This window comes from Gobio gobio (genome assembly GCF_949357685.1).
Source record: "Gobio gobio genome assembly, chromosome: 21".
Classification (NCBI taxonomy): Eukaryota; Metazoa; Chordata; class Actinopteri; order Cypriniformes; family Gobionidae; genus Gobio; species Gobio gobio.
Genome location: NC_137117.1, coordinates 20,014,712 through 20,034,494, shown reverse-complemented (window position 1 = coordinate 20,034,494; position 19,783 = coordinate 20,014,712). Strand labels below are relative to the sequence as shown.

General features: G+C 39.3%; 1 protein-coding gene across 1 annotated transcript; it reads left to right on the top strand.

The window, feature by feature from the left end:
* Positions 1 to 1,171: 1,171 nt before the first annotated feature.
* On the top strand, positions 1,172 to 18,553 carry xkr7a (XK related 7a). Its single transcript, XM_079802182.1, has 3 exons — positions 1,172 to 1,704; positions 11,475 to 11,674; positions 15,945 to 18,553. Exons 1-3 carry the CDS (start codon positions 1,187 to 1,189, stop codon positions 16,907 to 16,909), a joined length of 1,683 nt encoding a protein of 560 aa, XP_079658308.1. The 5' UTR covers positions 1,172 to 1,186; the 3' UTR covers positions 16,910 to 18,553.
* The last annotated feature ends 1,230 nt before the right edge of the window (positions 18,554 to 19,783 follow it).

The window sequence follows — 19,783 nt, the reverse complement described above, 5'->3', positions numbered from 1 at the left end:
TTGATGTCTTATGTGAGTTTAATTAAGTGAGGAGAAGGGGTGGTGGAGTGATGCTAAGAAACAGTCAACGACAGGAAGGTAAATCGGCTGTCTATATACACCTCCTATCGTTGATTTTTTAATGAGCTCCTCTTGTGTTCAATTAGGTTTAATTATCTGGGTCTGCTCCACTTAACAGTTTTAATTTCCTGAATGTGCTCCTCCCGAAATTTGTTTATAAAACATCAATTCTTTATTGCATTAAAACTTTTGTTTAGTGTTATCAATATCTAAAAATCAAATATCTACAAAGACTCGACTCTAGATTTTCTGTGTTAATTCGTTTTTTAATGTTAAGATGTACTTAGGCTGTTGTGGTGGTGGTGGTGGTGGTGGTGGGAGCCGTTTAAAATGAATGCATTTGCACTACAAGGGAAGATTATGACTTCATTTAGCTGCTGTGGCCATGGGGCGCCGCGGTTTACAAGGCAATGAGACTCGGAAGCACTTTTAACTGCTGTGGCTTTGTGTTCAATGTAGTACATTTACATATATTTATTTAACAGGCGCTTTTAAGCGACTTACAAACAGCATAATATTATATCGTATATACAATCAAACCAGTCCCACCTCATACTCAGGATATTTTTATAAATACAATATAAAATTATAAATAAATATATGTGTATATGCCACTTTTTTTGCAATAACTAACTTACATGATGCGACTGATTAGTTTATTCGCTAAATGCCACCATAAAGCTTTATGGTTGCATTTAGCGTAGCAATAAAGCATGATCATATTTTTTGTGCCTATAATGTTTAATACCTTACAGTATTTCCGTAGACATCGATACAGGCGCTAAATTGAGTCTCAATCAGGACTGCAGAGGCACCTTTCGTCTCAGACCACGCTGTTTTATTCCTCATATCGTTGCTATATCACATTATAGGCTTGTGGATACAACTAAACACGTGCGTGTACACTGCAAGACTACTGTCATGTCATGTTACTGGCATCGACTGCCGTGATAAATTGCTTTTGGGTGGAAAAACAGGAGCTAGATGTTCAAGCAGGAATAACGAGAAGCGTTTTCGTCCCAGCCCTCTTTTCTCCCTCCCACACAGACACACGACCCCCTCCTTCTCACCCACCCGCCCGCCCGTCCGTCTCTCCTTTCCATCTACTCTCTTTTCTACAACAAACATGGCCGCGAAATCAGACGGTACAGCCGTTTCTTTGCAGAATGACATTCCGCCGACGTGCCTCCCCGGGCTGGAGAAGCGCTCGCCCCAGTGGCGTCCCGTCGGGAAGGAGTATTCGCTCCTGGACTGCTGCTGGACCCTCTGCGCCCTCTTGATCTTTTTCTCGTACGGGGCTTCAGACCTGTGGCTGGCTGCCGACTACTATCTCAGGCGGGACTACTTGTGGTTCGCTCTGACACTCGTTTTTATCATCATTCCGTCTGTGGTGGTGCAGGTGCTCAGCTTCCGATGGTTCGCGTACGATTACTTGGACGCCAACGGGAGCGACACGGCCGCGGCTGCCATGGTAGCGGCGTTCAATGCGGAGAGCCACTTCAGCACCAAGGACAGCGATCAGCGGGGCGCTGGCCGCTCCGCTGCGGTCACCGGAACCCGGAGCAGCGCTCAGAGCTTCTGCAGAGCCTGCGTGTGGTTCTTCCAAAGCATCGTGCACGTTCTTCAGCTGGCTCTGGTCTGGAGGTACGTGAGTGTGTAGAACTCAATATAATGCAATAGTAGAGTCCTTTAACGTGTCACATCAGCAGTTCATTCAGCATCATTGTTCTGTCATCCTGTGCTTACCCTCTCTACAGCAAATCCACACCCACGTCTAGAGGCATTCAGGGTCATATGCTTAAACTACTGAGATAGCAAGGCTTATATAAAGAAAATATTAGGGGTGACTTTTTCTGCAGTTACTATTTATTTAAATTCATCTTTGAAAGCACATATTTGGATTTGAGGGGACCAGATATATAAGATGGAAAATACATTTCATTGGCCACTATTATAAACAGTGGTGTCTATGATGTGGAAAAGCTATTAGAACTCATGCAACATATCACAGTAAGTATTCGACCTCACTGCTGTTAGTTTGCATTGCCAGTGAATGTCCTGCAGTGATGGTGAGGAAAAGGGATCCTCCTTGTATTTCCTGCTGTCCCATGCCAGTTCATCATTATCTCCGATCCATTTGGTTGTAAGCCCCTCCTCCTCTTCCTCCTCCACCTCTCATGAGCTTCTGGGTCAATAATCTCCCGGAGAGACTCCTCCACTCATCCAGTCATTCAATCTGTCCACCAGAAATCGCCTTATGCACACACTCTGAAATCCCTTTGTCTTAAGAGCAGAGCAAAAGAGTTTTCTTTTTCATATTACTTATGAAATATGATGAATGAAAAAGGCTCTTTTTCTTCATCATTCTTTCATTCTGCTTGATGGGGCATGCAGTGTTTATATGCAGCAGATTTTACCTAAAGTTGCCGTAAAGCCATAAAGATGCCATTAGCGCCATCAGATTTCGCTTCTTGACACTCCTTTTGCTCAGTGTGTGCTAAATGTGCAAGTGCTAAGCGTCTTCATTTCTGACAGACAGTGTGCTGCAACACACAAAGCAATTTCCATAATAATGCAGAGAAGAAAATTTGCAGCCCACAATCACGTCCAAAAGTTTAATCCACTCACATATAAATCAATAGAAACCCACCCACACATATTAGAGGCATGTGTAGTGAGTGAGTGCCGTGTAATTGTGGTTGTAAACACAGAGGCGGTGACGTGCTCGTCTTTCAATGCCGGTGCTGATCAGCAGTGACAGGACCGAGCTTCTGTGTGACTGGACACTGCTGCCGGCTGACCTGCAGGGTAACGCGGGGTTGATGCTGTTTGCTGCCATTGATATCACAAAGCTGCCAGTCATTTCCATCAAGCTTCATTTATGCTTCTGTCACAACACACGCGCTGCTCTTCTCATGCCGCCCGTGTCATTCTCTGTTTGTCACTCATGCTTTTCCTCCTGACCTTTTTATTAGAGGATTTCCTCTATTTTTTTATGATAGCATGTTTTTCCAGAAAGAGAAGGTGGATATTTGTAATTCAAAACAAGCCAGCCAACCAGCAAATAAGGCAGAATTGGGAAATAATTTCCATCTCATTTGAATACATTGAACCATTATATTCACAAATTAGCCCTGATAATTTTAGCCTAATCCTTTCCGAGCTACATTCCCATTAATTTATAATCCACTCAAAATATTTTCAGAAAGGAAAACATAATTGGCACTGCAGGATGATGTCTAATCAAATATGTAATGCTTCATCTCTTTCTGTCAGTATTGCTAAGAATAGCACCTTTTAAGAAGTACATTTTGCCATTTTCATGTTACCTCTATTTGACCTGCAATAAACCCACACAGATTTCTTTCTGTTCTTCACTTTTCAGTCTTACTCTCCGACTGAGTCTTTGCTTAAAAGCTTCCGAGCAGAGCTTTCCAGGCTCTCTGTCTTTGTTTGATTGGAATTAGCAGTAATGCCATTAAAGCTGCCACTGGCACTGAGCTTGTCACATCTCTGCATCACAGGGATTATAGCTGTAGTGTTTACACGTCCTTACCTGCAGACAGCCAGAGAGTGAGAGAGCAGTGAGCTGTTGCAAAGAAGAACAGGTGAGGAGTGATAGCTGGAGAGAAGACGAGAAAATAAAGAGAGAATGATTGGGAGGGGAGAGAATATGAGAAAACTGGGCTGTTTGATATGAAAACGAGCTATTATAAAGCGATTTCCCCTCGTGGCTTGTAATTACATCAGAAATAAAATAATGTGATATGCAATAAAATATTCATTTTCTCTCCGTCTCTTACATTTTCTACGCGTTGTGTAAAAGAGTGTCCTATTCGAGAGTCTCCTCTCTGACCTGGTTCACTGAACACGTTCAAAGACGGTTTTCGATTCCATGTTCCCTGCAGCAAAAGATGAGCAGGATCAATCAGGATCAGTCACCACCATTGGAGAAGAAAAGGCACCTTTACACAGGCTGTGTCGAGAGAAAGGACTTCATGCATTTCAGAAGTGTTCGTTGAACCTAAAAAATGAATTCATTCATTTCCGTATATTAGTTTAATTTAATCATTTTAATACATATCTTGACAACATTTATTAAATCATGGACATTTATATTAAATAACTCTACTCTAAGTTGCATCAGCATAATTGGTAAAAAGTAATGATATTGAAAGTAGCCTATTGAATGCTCAGTAAAGAGCTGATTCAACGGTCGTTCCTGAATCTTTCTGAATGATTCATTAAAAGGACCGGCGCGTAAGAGTAATTGGTTTGTGAATCTGTTTTTGCTGGGTTTTTTTAGGTTCACTAAAACTATTTGTGAATGGGACAACACGCTGTATGTCATTGGCTCACTAAAAAAACAAACACGAGTCATTTGTGTACTTCTCTGTTCTTCTCTCTTATGTTATTGGGCGAAGCTCGATGACAGCTCAATAGATATGTTTTCTTGATAATATTTTGTGGTATACGGACTATGTCATCACATGCAATCCAGACTGCAAACTCAGGTAAAATATGACTTATTCTGCCATGGCAGTTTAGATTTGAAAATAAGTGGCGAAAACGCTGTGGCGAGTATAAGGGACCGTTTTAGACGAGACAGTTTTCAACTAATTTGTGTTTACTCAGTTTGGCGATTCATTTACAGGACAACAGCATTTTGGGCGCAAATTTTGTAAACGGAAAAGTGCACGTTTTTGAAAATGATACATCGTCTCCGTGTAAACGGTGAATTTGTGAAAACGGTGACGTCATGCGCATGTGTATTACGTGTTCAGTCTGTAGAGGATATGCATTGACGTCACTTTCCCGCTGGGACACGCCCCTTCATTCGGACTGAGTGGCAGAAAAGCTGCTGCATGACTGGATTTAAAAGGGGAAAACACGAGTAAAACAAACGGTTATCAGTTTAAACTAAAAGTTGGACTCATCTTTGAAAGCAATCATCTGTTAGGTCTGCGTTTCGCATAAAGACTCTGCATGTCTTCCTCTGAAAAGCACTTTCTAATAAAAAAGATATGCCTGTGTTCCTTACACTTCCTTACAACTTACCAACGATCCTATTATCCATGGATTTGGACGCCGGGGAAATACATGAAGCAAATTTGCCCGTGAACACTTTATATAAACACAATATAGGTAGGTCTCGATCCGGGTGATCACTTACACTCACCTAAAGGCTTATTAGGAACACCATACTAATACTGTGTTTGACCCCCTTTCGCCTTCAGAACTGCCTTAATTCTACGTGGCATTGATTCAACAAGGTGCTGAAAGCATTCTTTAGAAATGTTGGCCCATATTGATAGGATAGCATCTTGCAGTTGATGGAGATTTTTGGGATGCACATCCAGGGTACGAAGCTCCCGTTCCACCACATCCCAAAGATGCTCTATTGGGTTGAGATCTGGTGACTGTGGGGGCCATTTTAGTACAGTGAACTCATTGTCATGTTCAAGAAACCAATTTGAAATGATTCGAGGTTTGTGACATGGTGCATTATCCTGCTGGAAGTAGCCATCAGAGGATGGGTACATGGTGGTCATAAAGGGATGGACATGGTCAGAAACAATGCTCAGGTAGGCCGTGGCATTTAAACGATGCCCAATTGGCACTAAAGGGCCCTAAAGTGTGCCAAGAAAACATCCCCCACACCATTACACCACAACCAGCAGCAGCCTGCACAGTGGTAACAAGGCATGATGGATCCATGTTCTCATTCTGTTTACGCCAAATTCTGACTCTACCATCTGAATGTCTCAACAGAAATCGAGACTCATCAGACCAGGCAACATTTTTCCAGTCTTCAACTGTCCAATTTTGGTGAGCTTGTGCAAATTGTAGCCTCTTTTTCCTATTTGTAGTGGAGATGAGTGGTACCCGGTGGGGTCTTCTGCTATTGTAGCCCATCCGCCTCAAGGTTGTGCGTGTTGTGGCTTCACAAAGGCTTTGCTGCATACCTCGGTTGTAACGAGTGGTTATTTCAGTCAAAGTTGCTCTTCTATCAGCTTGAATCAGTCGTCCCATTCTCCTCTGACCTCTAGCATCAACAAGGCATTTTCGCCCACAGGACTGCCACATACTGGATGTTTTTCCCTTTTCACACCATTCTTTGTAAACCCTAGAAATGGTTGTGTGTGAAAATCCCAGTAACTGAGCAGATTGTGAAATACAACTACCAACAACTATGCCATGCTCAAAATTGCTTAAATCACCTTTCTTTCCCATTCTGAAATTCAGTTTGGAGTTCAGGAGATTGTCTTGACCAGGACCACACCCCTAAATGCATTGAAGCAACTGCCATGTGATTGGTTGATTAGATAATTGCATTAATGAGAAATTGAACAGGTGTTCCTAATAATCCTTTAGGTGAGTGTATATCAATGTTATATATAGTTTCATATCGTCCAGCCCTATAGTTTTTTTTCTGTGTTTATTTAAAAACATCCAATTATGCAGAATATAAGATGGTAAATATTTAATTGATGAGTTGTCAATACTATATATAACAATACAATATATAGGGTATGATTTTACCCTAAAAGTCAACATATTGACACAAAATGATAACTGCAAATCCACGTTTCACTGCCTGGAGTCCAGTTGTTTCGGTGAATTGCAGCGATCCATTTGTTTCTCTTTTCTGTAGCTTTTGGCAGTCTGTAAAAATAAACCTCAGATTTTGTTGTCAAATCTATTTGTACCGTTAATCTCAAAGCTCTTTCCTGTTTTAGCTGTTTTGTGTGTTTTTCGCAGCATTCACGCTGAAAACCAATGCTGCCACTCAGTCTTTTTGCCACTCAGTGGGCGTAACCGCAGTCACTCCGTCCGACAGTGATGTCAAGTGCATACCCTCTATAGGCATGTAGTGTTTCATTGAAAAGTGACGTTGCCAACTACCCCGCAAGCAATTTGGAGTTTAAAAGACGTCTAATAGGCGTCAAAACACAGTGCTCTAGGTTTAAACAAGGCAAAATTTGGGCTGTCAGTAAAAATGTAATAGACGTCTAACCATAGCCCAAGAATAGACTAGTCATCAATTAGCATCATCGCACAAGCTAGACAAAGAAATGAAACCAAACACCTTGTAATCACTGTTGACTTTGCTTACATGGTGGAATATCATACAGCTCGCAAGTTATTTTGGCTAGAAGTGGGTCACTCATAGCCGGACAATATATCGGGTCTATAGATAACTGAGACTGTGAAATGACAGCTATTGCTTGCTGGGTCCTAGCCTGGCAGCATAATACAGTGTTTTTAGTATTTTTTCGCAGATCCGTGTGGTCATTTTTGTGGATCTGTGTGAATGGTCATCGTTTTGACTGTACCTGAAAAGAGCAAAGAAAAAACATTTCTGTTTTTAGTATATTTTTGTATAAACACCCTCAGATCAATGAAATTTTAAGAATCAAGATTAAGTTATCAAGATAAGTTTGTGATTAATTGTAAAAATGTATGTGTTTACACAGCCCCAGTGTTGTTGAAGTGAAGTGACGTCACACGTGAAGGCCAAGTATGGTAACCCATACTTGGAATTTGTCCTCTGCATTTAACCCATCCAAGTTAGTGCACACACATTAGGAGCAGTGAGTAGTGAACTCACACACACACCCGGAGCAGTGGGCAGCCATTTACTGCGGAGCCTGGGGAGCGAATGGGGGGTAGGTGCCTTGCTCAAGGGCATCTCAGAGAATAAAACCTGCCTCTCTAACCAACTGCCCCAATTCTTCACACTATTTAATATGTTACTGTTAAATTTCTCTATTACAGGATGTTTTAATGTTGATTTGAGGGTTGATTATTATTATTGTAGTCACTGTCACACAATAGTCATTATTGTATAAATCGCTCCATCAGTGGAACGTTTTTTTGTTTTATTTTTTTAGATGCGATGCCCTATTGAGCATGTCAAGAGTGTGCTTAAAACTCTGGCTCTCTTTCAAAAGATAATACACGAGACATTTTCAGCTGGGACTCAAACAGAAATAAAGTGCGAGTGAGGCAGAAAGAGGGAAGGCTAAACAGCCTCATCTGTGACAATGGGATAATTTGCAAGCCCTGCGTGATTGATTCACCCCCTGGATATCAAAGTAAAAACCCTGCCAAGGAGGACCGAGGACACATTCTAGAGGAGAGATAGGGGATGTCTGTTGCTGTTGGCCAAACAGCTTAATGCCTATATTCCTGAGAGAGGGTGCACTTGGATTAACTGTGACGAGAAAAGGAACCTAATAAAACCTAAGCTGTGGTTACTGTGCGTTTGATAAACTGCGGGAAGCTGTAGGCAGTGTGTGTTTTAGTGTGATTTAGGTTTGTGCTTGTTTGAAGGTATGTCTGATATGAAGGCATGAGCAATGCAAGTACTAATGGGTTTTTCTCTATTATGCAGTGACGAAATATCAAGCTTTAATTATTACATCACCATATGTCTAAATTGATTTTTTGTACTCAACATAAAAAACTTTTTCTGGAGATGACAGAGCCTTCAACCATTAGTTAATATTTTTGCATATGCTAAATATTAATTGCACAGCTGTGTGTTCATTGAATACATTAACTGATTCAGTTATTGAATATGTAATATTTAAACTATAAGGATATTAAGCATTAGTTTAAGGAGTGATGCAGGTAGTGCACTTTTGCGTTCTCTCTGGCTGGTAGTTGGTCCTACATTGATTTATAGTCAGCATGGTCATAAAGCTTTTTCAAATTTAAAAGGACCCAGGCAAAGACAAAAGGATTACAAAAAGAAAGAAATGTACTGTATATGACAACAGGAAATAGAAAGCACTTCCATTTTCCTAATTCTGTTACATGATGACATGATCCAGTGTCTCATAACCACCTCAGCAGGGCTTTGATATTCAATAAAAATAATGACAGTCTGATTCTTGCCAGCTGGAAATCTGATATAGAACATTCGACATTGATTTTCTTTCTTTCTGCTGCCATTTTCAATGGTGTAATTTAGCGGGGTGGGGGCGAGGGAAATGTAAATCCCCAGGAACCCTTACAGGAACCCTGCCAGTTAATAGCTGAGGGCTGATTTGCTAGCAGTGCCATCTGAGTAACCGAGTAGGTCAGTTAGCCATTCTGAATATTGCTGAATTCAAAAGGAGTTTAATGGCAAGTGAACAGAAACATTATCAAGGTATTGAGCCTGTTCTGCCGGAGAGGCATATTTTTATTTGAAAGTCCTTTTCAGAGGAAGTCTTTATGCGAAACGCAGACCTAACAGATGATTGTCTCCAATTGGGTTATGTTAAGTTAAGTAATGGGCCAAGCTTGTCAGCTGCAATGTTTGCCAGTCGTCACCATGGAGACTGATGCATTGCCTGCCGATGGAGGCTGTTTGTGAGATGTCATAGAGCTGCCTGTTTTTGAACCTTTTCTCATTTTTCTTGAAGAAAAAACAGTTTCATGGTTAAGGTTTAAGGTTTGATATTGTTTGATGGCATCCGGTGTGCCCAGAGGGCTGAATTTTACAAGCGAAGAGAGCTTTTCTGTGTTATTGAAAACCCACCCTTTATTTAGAGAAAGAAAGACTGTGTGTTTCTTGTCAAATTTGAGGCCCGCTCGCTGACAGCCATTCTCCCAGGCTCTCTATTGCTTGATTTTTCTTTTCTTTTAGAGGCTGTTTTTTTTCTCGCACAGCAAGTTGTGAGAAGGATGTGGAGCAATTTTATAGACCTCATCAAGTCAGGGTGATTCATTCTGCCAATCTCCTGACATCCTGCGAACGCTCCTATTACTCTCGATACCCTTGAGACAGACTGAAATATCATGGCACTTCCTGTCAAAAGAAACAAATTAAGTCCAGTGAAAGACAGATTTTTCAAGGACTCTCACAAATATGTTTCGAATGCACAGCTGCAGTTTTGCTTCATATCTTCCAAAAGGCACTCTCTTTCATAGAGGAATGATTCCTCTGGCACTTATATCCATCTCAAAGGATAAACAGTGGAGTTCTGGGGTCGTAAATCAGGAAATCTGAAGTAACGAAAGTAAGAGACATTGATCCCTCACATGAAAACATGCTCTCTCTGACATCTCTGTAATCTGAAGAGCGACCTTGGTGTGTCTCACAAGACATCTGCAACAGCCTATAGACCGGGGTGCTGAGGACAGAAAATGACACGCTGGAGCACTCTATAGTGCGCTGGCAGTCTGCCCAGACAAGTCTACTGCCTTTTTCAGCTGGTTGCAGTCACATTATAGGCAGACTCCAGGTCTTTTCAATGTCTGCAGACTGGCATCGAGGTTAACTATGGAATTACCAATTTCAAAATGTTTTTTAAAGTTCCCATTTATGGTCATTTACAAGTTCATAATTTTAGAATTGATTTGCATGATTTAAGTTTAAAAAAGTGTTATTTATCTGGACATTGCGGCAGCACTTCTTTTCACACATTTTGCCTTAAAGTTCCTGTCGCATTAAAGTCATTCCCTATTGTGACGAAAACGACTGGACTTGATTTTGTCAGACGGGGGGATAGATTGTATGGTTGGATTGTTGTGGTCCAACCATACATTGCTGTGATCTCATGTGAGTGACAGGTTGTCCCGCCTTCACACTGAAAAACATGTTGAAGAGAGGTTTGTGTTCAGGGAAGGAGGATGTCCCAGGCCTGGTCCTCTCTCGTCTTGCACTGTCGTCACTCCTCCTTTTATTAATCCGGATCTCCTTCCGGGAGACTCAAGGCCTCACTCTTTCCCACGGCTCTCGGCCTGTCCAGCTTGCCACACACGTCAAGAGTATGCGCATGTGGAGTGCTGTCCAAGGGAAGAGCTTTGAGCTTGGAATTTGGCCTGAACTAGTCGGGTGGCGGCAGGATGTAGAAAAACTGTTGAGGAACATAGGTGTATCGACTATATACATATATAGAGGCTTCCTCTTATGTTGGTTGGATAGATCATTTGAACGTGTTCCTCCCAACCTGTTAATAAAATGTAATTTAGAGAAAAGTTGTTGTTGCAAGTTATTTTGATTACAAGGGCACATTTTTTTTCACCTTAACGAAAAGCATGTTTCGGAAATGTAACTTACCGTAATTGTGTTTAAGCTCCAAAGGCTTCATAAGCATGATAACTATGCTGTCCGTTGGAAGTCCATACAAAGTTTTTTTTCTGCCGTCACAGCGAAACTCCACGTCATTGTGAAATCACTCACCCTACTTTTCTTTGAGGGCGGGCCAAAGCAGCCAGTAGACAGGCATTATACACTTTATGGAATGGACATTGCAGATTGTTTAAATAGACACAGACATTACACACTAAAGGAAAGGTCAAATAATAATAAAAAAGCATAAGAGGTGCCCTTTAAAATAATTAGTATTTTCTGATACAAGTTTTGGTGATCTGTTTAGAAATGATCTAGAGTTCTTATCCTATGTTTTTTGCCCCAGGTGTGTCCATGTCTTATATCTGGGCGTTCAAAGCCGCTGGCGTGGCGACCACGAGCACAAACACTTCTACTGGCGTACAATGTTCCAGAACGCTGACATCAGCATGCTGGGGTTGCTGATGTCCTTCCTAAAGAGCGCACCTCAGCTCGTTCTGCAACTCAGCATTATGGTCAAGACCGACCAGGTCCTCCCTTTGCAGGGTAAGTTGATGACACCTATGATTAAAACCGCTTCACTATGCTAGAAATAGTTGGTCTGGGTCATATTCATTATATTCATACATCAGTAGTCTCAAGCAGCCAGACTTTTGACAGGAAGTCTGCCCCAAATTAGGCCAGGTTAGCTTAGCAAGGCTATTTAATATAAATTATACCACAATAATAAACCATTGTGGAAACAAAAATCATTCAAATAATGGAATGGCAGTGTATCAAATTCATGATTTATACAATGTAAAAAAAAATTGCTCCCTTAATTTTAAGAACAATCAACTTTTCAAATTACATTAAACTGACTTCAAAAGTTAGTTGAATCTTGACACATGTATATAAAACATATGTTGTCATACCTTATTGATCATATATAAGAAGAAAATAATTGAGGTGAAGAATTCACCATGACTGCATTTATTTAATTAAAAATACAGTAAAAACTAAGTTATATTGTGAATTTTATTACAATTTCAAATAACTGTTTTCTATTTGAATATATTTAAAGTTTTAATTTATTTCTGTGATGGCAAAGCGGAATTTTCAGCATCATTACTCCAGTCTTCAGTGTCTTATAATCCTTCAGAAATCATTCTAATATGCTGATTTGGTGCTCAAGAAACATTTCTTATTATTACCAATGTTGAAAACAGTTGTGCTGCTTAATATATTTGTGAAAACTGTGATGCATTGTTTTCAGGATTCTAATTGAAAGTTCAAAAGAACAGCATTTTTTAACACTTTCTTTGAAAGATATTTAATCTCTTTGATTCCACAAACTTATAAATCCACAGATTACCTCTTCTTCAACACAAAGCATTCATTGTAAAAAAAAAAAATAAAAAAAAATTCCCCCTAAAATTTTGGTAAAAAAACGACAGATGTGGTTGCTAGAACTGAACCGTTAAAAATATGGTAGCAACATTTTATGTTTTACAGATTTAGGTGAAATTTACAGTAATTAACCGTATTTCATTAACTGATATAATGTTAAATGACCAACCTATTGAAATACTAGTATCTGTTATATACCTTTTATATATACTGACAATCACTAATCACAGTGGTGATGAAAGTCACATGATGAATAAAAGCTCATCACAAGCAGCTTTTAGGAGGACAATGCTAATATATAGAAGGTGCACAGTGTCATTCACACAAACACTAAACACCATGATGGTAACACACATGAAATTTAAAAAATGCGATAAACATTAATTTAACAACATTAAATGTTACATTAAACCCTAAAGTACATAACTGATTCGGGGGAAAAAACGTTGACAAACTAAGAAGAAACGGAAATACTTCAAATGTGAAGTGTCACGCAGGGAATTCTGGGAATGTCAATTTATGTCAGTTTCTTTCACTGTAAATTACACAACGACTTGTTCTTTTTCACTTCCAAAAACTGTAAATTTAACAGTATTTTACTGTAAAATTACAACAAATGTAATTCACTGTATATTACGGAAACTTTCTGTTAACTGTTTTTAACCGTAGCATTTTCACAGTCTTTTACCGTTAAAATCCCAATCCAGATGAACAAACCTACAGTATGTGCCTTTACTCCCAGAATTTGCATAAAGCCAGCCAGTCAGATTGTAACAGGCGATTTCAGACCATTTTTTGTGCGGTATACATGAGACGGTCAGTAAACACACTGTGGGCGGTCTGTGGGCGTTCTGTCTGAAGCACAGACTACATCTGCCTTGCTATCCACCAGGTCACTGAGTATAAAGTTTGATTCAGTGCCTTCTTGCAGTGTGATTTCTGTGTTGCAATTTCACAGCATGCGTTTGCATAGTATCTCATTACCAATCCAACTGCAAATGAGCTGGTAAATCACTGAGGATGTGATAATTGTGACTGAATATGGAAGACAGTGGGTTATACATATTTCAGGTCATTGTGCATGAGACTGACCATTTTGTCAGATGAATCTTTAAGTAGTTTCATTAATGATTAAACTATCCAGCAGCAGATAAGACACAATTTGTTTCATTGTCCCCTGGAAGAGCACTCTCCAAATATGCAATGAATAATCTTAAAGAGATATGTAATTTAACATGAAAATTACAGCAATCAAATGATCATTTAGAATATTACCTCATTAGATGTTCATGTCATGGTGACATTTTAAAATCGTCTTTAATTGTAGTTTCGTTGCTCCAGTCTATCTTTGGCTCAGTAAGGAGGGAACAGGACACGATAGTTACAAACCCACCCGACAGGTGCCTTTGATTACAGAGCTGCGAGAGCTCGCCGTTGCATTGGTTCAGCTCCATGGGAACAATTGTAGCCACTGTCAGATATTCCCTGAGGAATTTTATCCAAATGTCAAACCACAAACTGTGACTTTTAAATAAAGCCCAGGGCACGTTATCTACAGGATGTCATTTTTGCTTAAAATCTGTCATTTGACGTGATCTCCTTCTGAATAAAAGTTAGAGAGGTGCAGTATTTACAATGTGACAGCCCTACTCATATTACATTTATTCACACTGCTGAAGGCATCTTTTTCCAGAAGGATAAAAATGAACCTGAGGAGAGCCAAAATGTGATTCCATAACAAAGCATAATCCAGTTCTCAGGAGATGACCAGGGCACTCATCCACCTTCCAGTCAGCGGTGTAGAGAATACAGGCATCGGTGCATCAGTGTTTCCTCTTGGTCCGTCCTGACCTGCACTTTTCCAGACTGATATTATGATTTAGCTGCTTTGCTGGGTCTGTCATAATCGCTCATAATCATATTCGGTGCAATGCGAGACGGCTGGAGAACTAGCTAATGATTATGTTTTTGCTGATTAGGAGAGATTTTCCGTTTTGACTGCTCCTGACTAAATGGGTGAGCTGATGAATGGCCAGACAGGAACCTGATTAAATATTCATGAGAGCTTCTAGAGAGCTTACAGCACTCAAAAGAATTTCATTTTTTTCTGTGAGGGATGGTGGGGTGTACTGTCATTCTTTATATACAGAATCATTTTATACATATTGATTTGAAATATTTTACATCTCTGATTTATCTTCTAAAATTACTCAGTAGAAATAAAAAGAAAAACAAATGTGACAATTTTTGACATATAAATAAGAGTATAAAGCTATAAAATTCATCAAAATTATTCATTTAAAAATAATATTGTTTTTCTTTTGGCAGCCCATGTTTCAACAGTAGGAAATCAAGCTAAATCTGTTTTTATAGGTTAACATTGTTATAATAATAGTGGGCTAAAAAAGATACACTAAAAAAATAATAGAAAATAAATATTGTCCACAAAAAAATGTGTTGCCATGTATTTTGGCTTCAGTACAGTGAAAATATAAAAATTTTAATTAAAAAAAAACATTGTTTTTTTAACCAGATATAATAGGCTTAAATATTTGTTATATTCGTCTTATTTTCCTCATTATAATTTGAATATAATTAATTGTTTTATTATTTATATTTTTATACACTCTAAAAAAAAAGGCTCGAAATCATAGGGGAACCTTTTTTAGTGCTATATAGCACCAATTTTGGTGCTTCAGTAGTTCTTCAGTGGTTCTTCAGAGGTGCTATATAGCACCTTAGTCAAAGAACCGGTGAAGAACCTCTGAAGAACCGCTGAAGAACCTCTGAAGAACCGCTGAAGAACCACTGAAGCACCAAAAATGGTGCTATATAGCACTAAAAAAGGTTCCCCTATGATTACGAGCCAAGAACTATTTTTGGTGCCATATAGAACCTTTTTTTTTTTAGAGTGTATTTATCAACCTAATGTTAACCAATAGCCAAGTAGTTCACCCAAAAATAAAAATTCTGTCATCATTTACTCACCCTCAAGTTGTCCCAAACCTGTATGAGTTTCTTTCTTCTGTTGAAGACCAAAGAAGATATTTTGAAGAATCAGACAGTTGACGGTAGCCATTGACTTCCATAGTATTTTTTTCCCTATTACAGAATAGCTCAATAGCTACCATCAACTCTCTGGTTACCAACATTCTTTAAAATATCTTCTTTTTTTTTTCGTTTGTCTGAAGAAAGAAACTCATACTTACTCATACTACATTTACTCAACTTGAGGGTGAGTAAATGATGACAGAATTTTCATTTTTGGGTGAACTAACCCTTTTAAGCCATTCTTCCTAATACGCTGAAACACCATCTCAATTTTTACTTTTATTCTGGCAGCGTAATTCATTTGAATTAATTTACCTCGTTAATTGACTCATTTGTTTCCATTTTCTGTTTGTTACTCTTACTCATTGTGATCCAGGTCTGTCTGCGTCGGCCTCTCTGGTGTTTCTGGGCTTGATGATGGCGTCTTATCAGAAGGTATTACGGGACTCTCGTGATGACAAGATTCCCATGTCGTATAAAGCAATGGTGGTGCACATGCTGTGGCACCTGTTCACAGTGGGAGCCCGTGCCATGGCCTTCGCCCTCTTCGTTTCCATCTTCCAGCTCTACTTCGGCATTTTCATCGTGGCCCACTGGTGTGCCATGACCTTCTGGATCATCCAAGGTGAGACGGACTTCTGCATGTCCAAGTGGGAGGAAATCATCTACAACATGATGGTGGGCATTGTGTACATATTCTGCTGGTTAAGCGTCCGTGAGGGTCCCACGCGGTGCCGTCTGATGCTCTACAGCCTCATAGTGCTGGCCGAAAATGTGGCCCTTACTGCCGTGTGGTACATATACCGCAGCCCGCACACTTCAGATTTTTACGCTGTTGTGGTGGTGTGTGTAGTGGCCTGTAGCTACGCTCTGGGCACATTTTTTATGTTTGTCTACTACTGCCTGTTGCACCCTGACGGCCCTGTGTCTGGAGCCTATCTTGGGTGTTGTGGCGTCCAGGTGGGAGCCGTTTCAGATCCTTGTATCTCGTCACCCACTTCCGTTCCTAATCTGGACGCGGTGAGCAGCCCGCCACGGACCCTGCAGAGGACTAAAGGAGGCGAGTCAGTTCAGAGAGAAGACATTGGAGATGTGTTTAAGATGCGGACCCTTAAGGCGTCACGAAACACCGCGCCTCGCCTCACCCCAAGGACAGAGGGGCCGGTAATCCGTATCGACCTTCCCAGAAAGCAGTACCCAGCTTGGGACGCCCACTTCATTGATCGCAGACTACGAAAGACAATTTTGGTTCTGGAAGATGCTGCTCCGGTCACACCAAGAATCCAGTACCAATGTCTAGGCACACCCAAGGAAGTGATGGAATATGAGACGACAGTCTGAAACTTTCTTACCTTCTAAAAAGATGTAATGTATTAGTGTGCAAAAAAGCCAGTTCTCTCCAGCTTTATTTGGTCAAATCTCCACATGACCTCTTATTGACTCTTGTTGTCTGAGGAGGAACATTATGCACTAGCGTCGAAAAGAGCCACCCTGTGGTGACATTAGACATTACCACAGGTTATTGGGTTAGGAGGCTAGGCAGGGGTCCGTTTCAAACAAGTTTGTGAAAAAGCAGTGAGGCCACAGTAAATGTATCATGAATAAAACAACATATCAGTGTGGTACATTAACAGCAATGGTGCTTAAACACTTCCTAAATACAGTTTCAAAACCATTCTGGGTGTTTTTAAATCTCTTGTGGCAGCTGCTGTAAACCACGATTACTGAATCCACTTGGTCACAGTTTGTTGGCTATTGAGTTTGTAATAGGTACAAGTGCAACGAGTGAGTTGTCTCATTAAAGGCCTTAATCGACTTTCTTACGTTTGGCATTTCAGCATCTAAAAGGTGCATTTCTCCCTTCTTCAGCAGCTAATGTTTAACATTTTAGAGTCTACGGTCTATAAAGAAAGATGGAAGGGTTGAGCTTCTGATAACATCATGAGGCTTTTTATTAAGCACAGAATTGTTGCCTTCAAGAACAGGAATTATACTTTGCTTGCAACAAAGACTCTTTATGTTTAAAAAAAGAAAAGAAAAAGAAACTCTTCACAATTATCAAGGTCTCTTTTCTCTTTCCGCTTACTTTTCAAGGACAATTATATCACTGAATTTTTTTTTTAAATGTTCTCAAAGGACGGAAATAATGGGTCTGATGCTGAAAATGTCTGAGTGCACCTTTAAAGAGAATTGAATGTTCTTCTCAAGGACAAGAACCCTGATCAAGCTGGTTTACATGCCTGTAATATGAACGTATGGTAACACCGCAGTATTTCAAACATGTCTAAGCTAACAAAGATTTCAAATTTTAAAGTAGATATATGACAGTTGAAGAAAATCATATAGCATATGTTTCAAAATTGTTCTCTTTTGTGGATTAATGAAAAGTTATCTGCATTATGATTATGCCATTTCATGCCATTTACATAATTTGGTGCAATAATACTCATAAATGTGTGAATAGTGAATTTGAACATTTTGTATGCCTATGAACAAAACCATGCAGTCTCTTTATCTCATTTAAATTCAGTTGATAACTTTTCTGTGGTTGTTTCTTACATTTGGTCATACATAAGAGCAGAGATCCTGCTTGCATTGATTGACTATTGGGGCTTTTGAATAGAGAGAAGGTGAATAATCCATGGGTTTGTGCTGTTTACACTGATATCATGTTATTGCTATAGTAAGTCCATTGTAACTAATTCACATCTTGGCATAACCATGTCCATTTGTGCCACCATGTTGGTGCTAGCTGGAACACCTCAGCACAGCCTCTGTATGCTGTCCTTTATCAATGTGGATCATACTCGCTCACTCTGGTTAATGCTGGATTTTACCACAGAAACGCTGAAAGACGTCAAGCCTTACACTGCACCTGCAAGACTGTTGCTGTCGACTATAAAAAGGATGTTGATCTTCAGCTATGTGTTTTTATTTGTTTTAATAAAGCAAGCAAAATTGTGTGTTTACTGACCTGACCAAAGCATCAACTGAAAGAGTGTCTTTTCTGTTGCTTGTCCTTTTAAGTTAAATGAAAACTAAGATATTGAAGCACCACGCAGCAGTGTTTTTCATTCAAGAACTCATTCCAAAAATAAGTACAGCCACTAATGGTCCCAGCCAATGATTTATATTTGATGTATACTGCACTCATGTGGAAACCAGCTGAATAGCAACGAGGAAGATAAAAACATTCACATCACAGCTTTTACTGTCACTTGGAAGAAGTTTAACTACAACAAACTTACAAGTAAGAAAATTAGGCATTTTTAAAAAAGAAAATTTTTAAACTGTATACAGATCTACTGCCAAATTCAGAGAAAATGAATTTGTCTGAATTAGAAAATAAAAATATAATCAAATAAAACAAAACTTTTTGAAAAAGTATTTTGAGCAGACTGATTAGTTAATTCCCCACTAACAGTGGACCAGTAGATTATGAAATATAAACTCAATGAGTATTACATCACATGATGTGGAATTGCAAGTTTATTGCAACTAATATTCTCATATTTGTATTCTCAAGCCATTGCCTAAACAATCTTTAAAAAATGCATTTGGATATGTATTTAAACAATATAAAGGTAATTCTTTATTACGTTTTCTTTATTACATTTTATCAAACTGAAGAATCCAGAAATGCACTTTTCCCCTTCCTTTTCTTGATCCTCTTTCCTATGAGCTGTTGCAGATGTCACACTGCATATTTACATAACAGAATAGACTGTATAGATAAGACATTTAACCCCTGTGATGAGCTGTGCTAAAACTTAGAGCTTAGAAAGGCTTATGCTGACCAACATGTTCATTGAATTTTACAGCATCATAGAGCAGACGTGTTAGTCAAACATTACAGTGTGAATACAACTAGAAATTGCATACATGGAAATCCATATTCCCTAGTAATAAAATATAGGGTGAATACAGTGGGGCACTTTCTGATAATTAGCTGAGGGTCAACTTTATGCTTCATTTTAGAAATAAACATTTCATAATTACATATAATATACAAATGTATAAAATGAAATGAGTCTCATTAAAAATATATAATGGATCGAATAAAGCAACAGATGTCTTTCAGATTCCTAGTGTACTCCTGTACATTTGAATCCAAATTATTGTACAAATGTATGAACTAAGAACTCTCGTCCAATCCGCTGTGACAACGTCTCATTTATTATGGAAGTGTCAGGAATTTGAACCAATAAGGTGTCA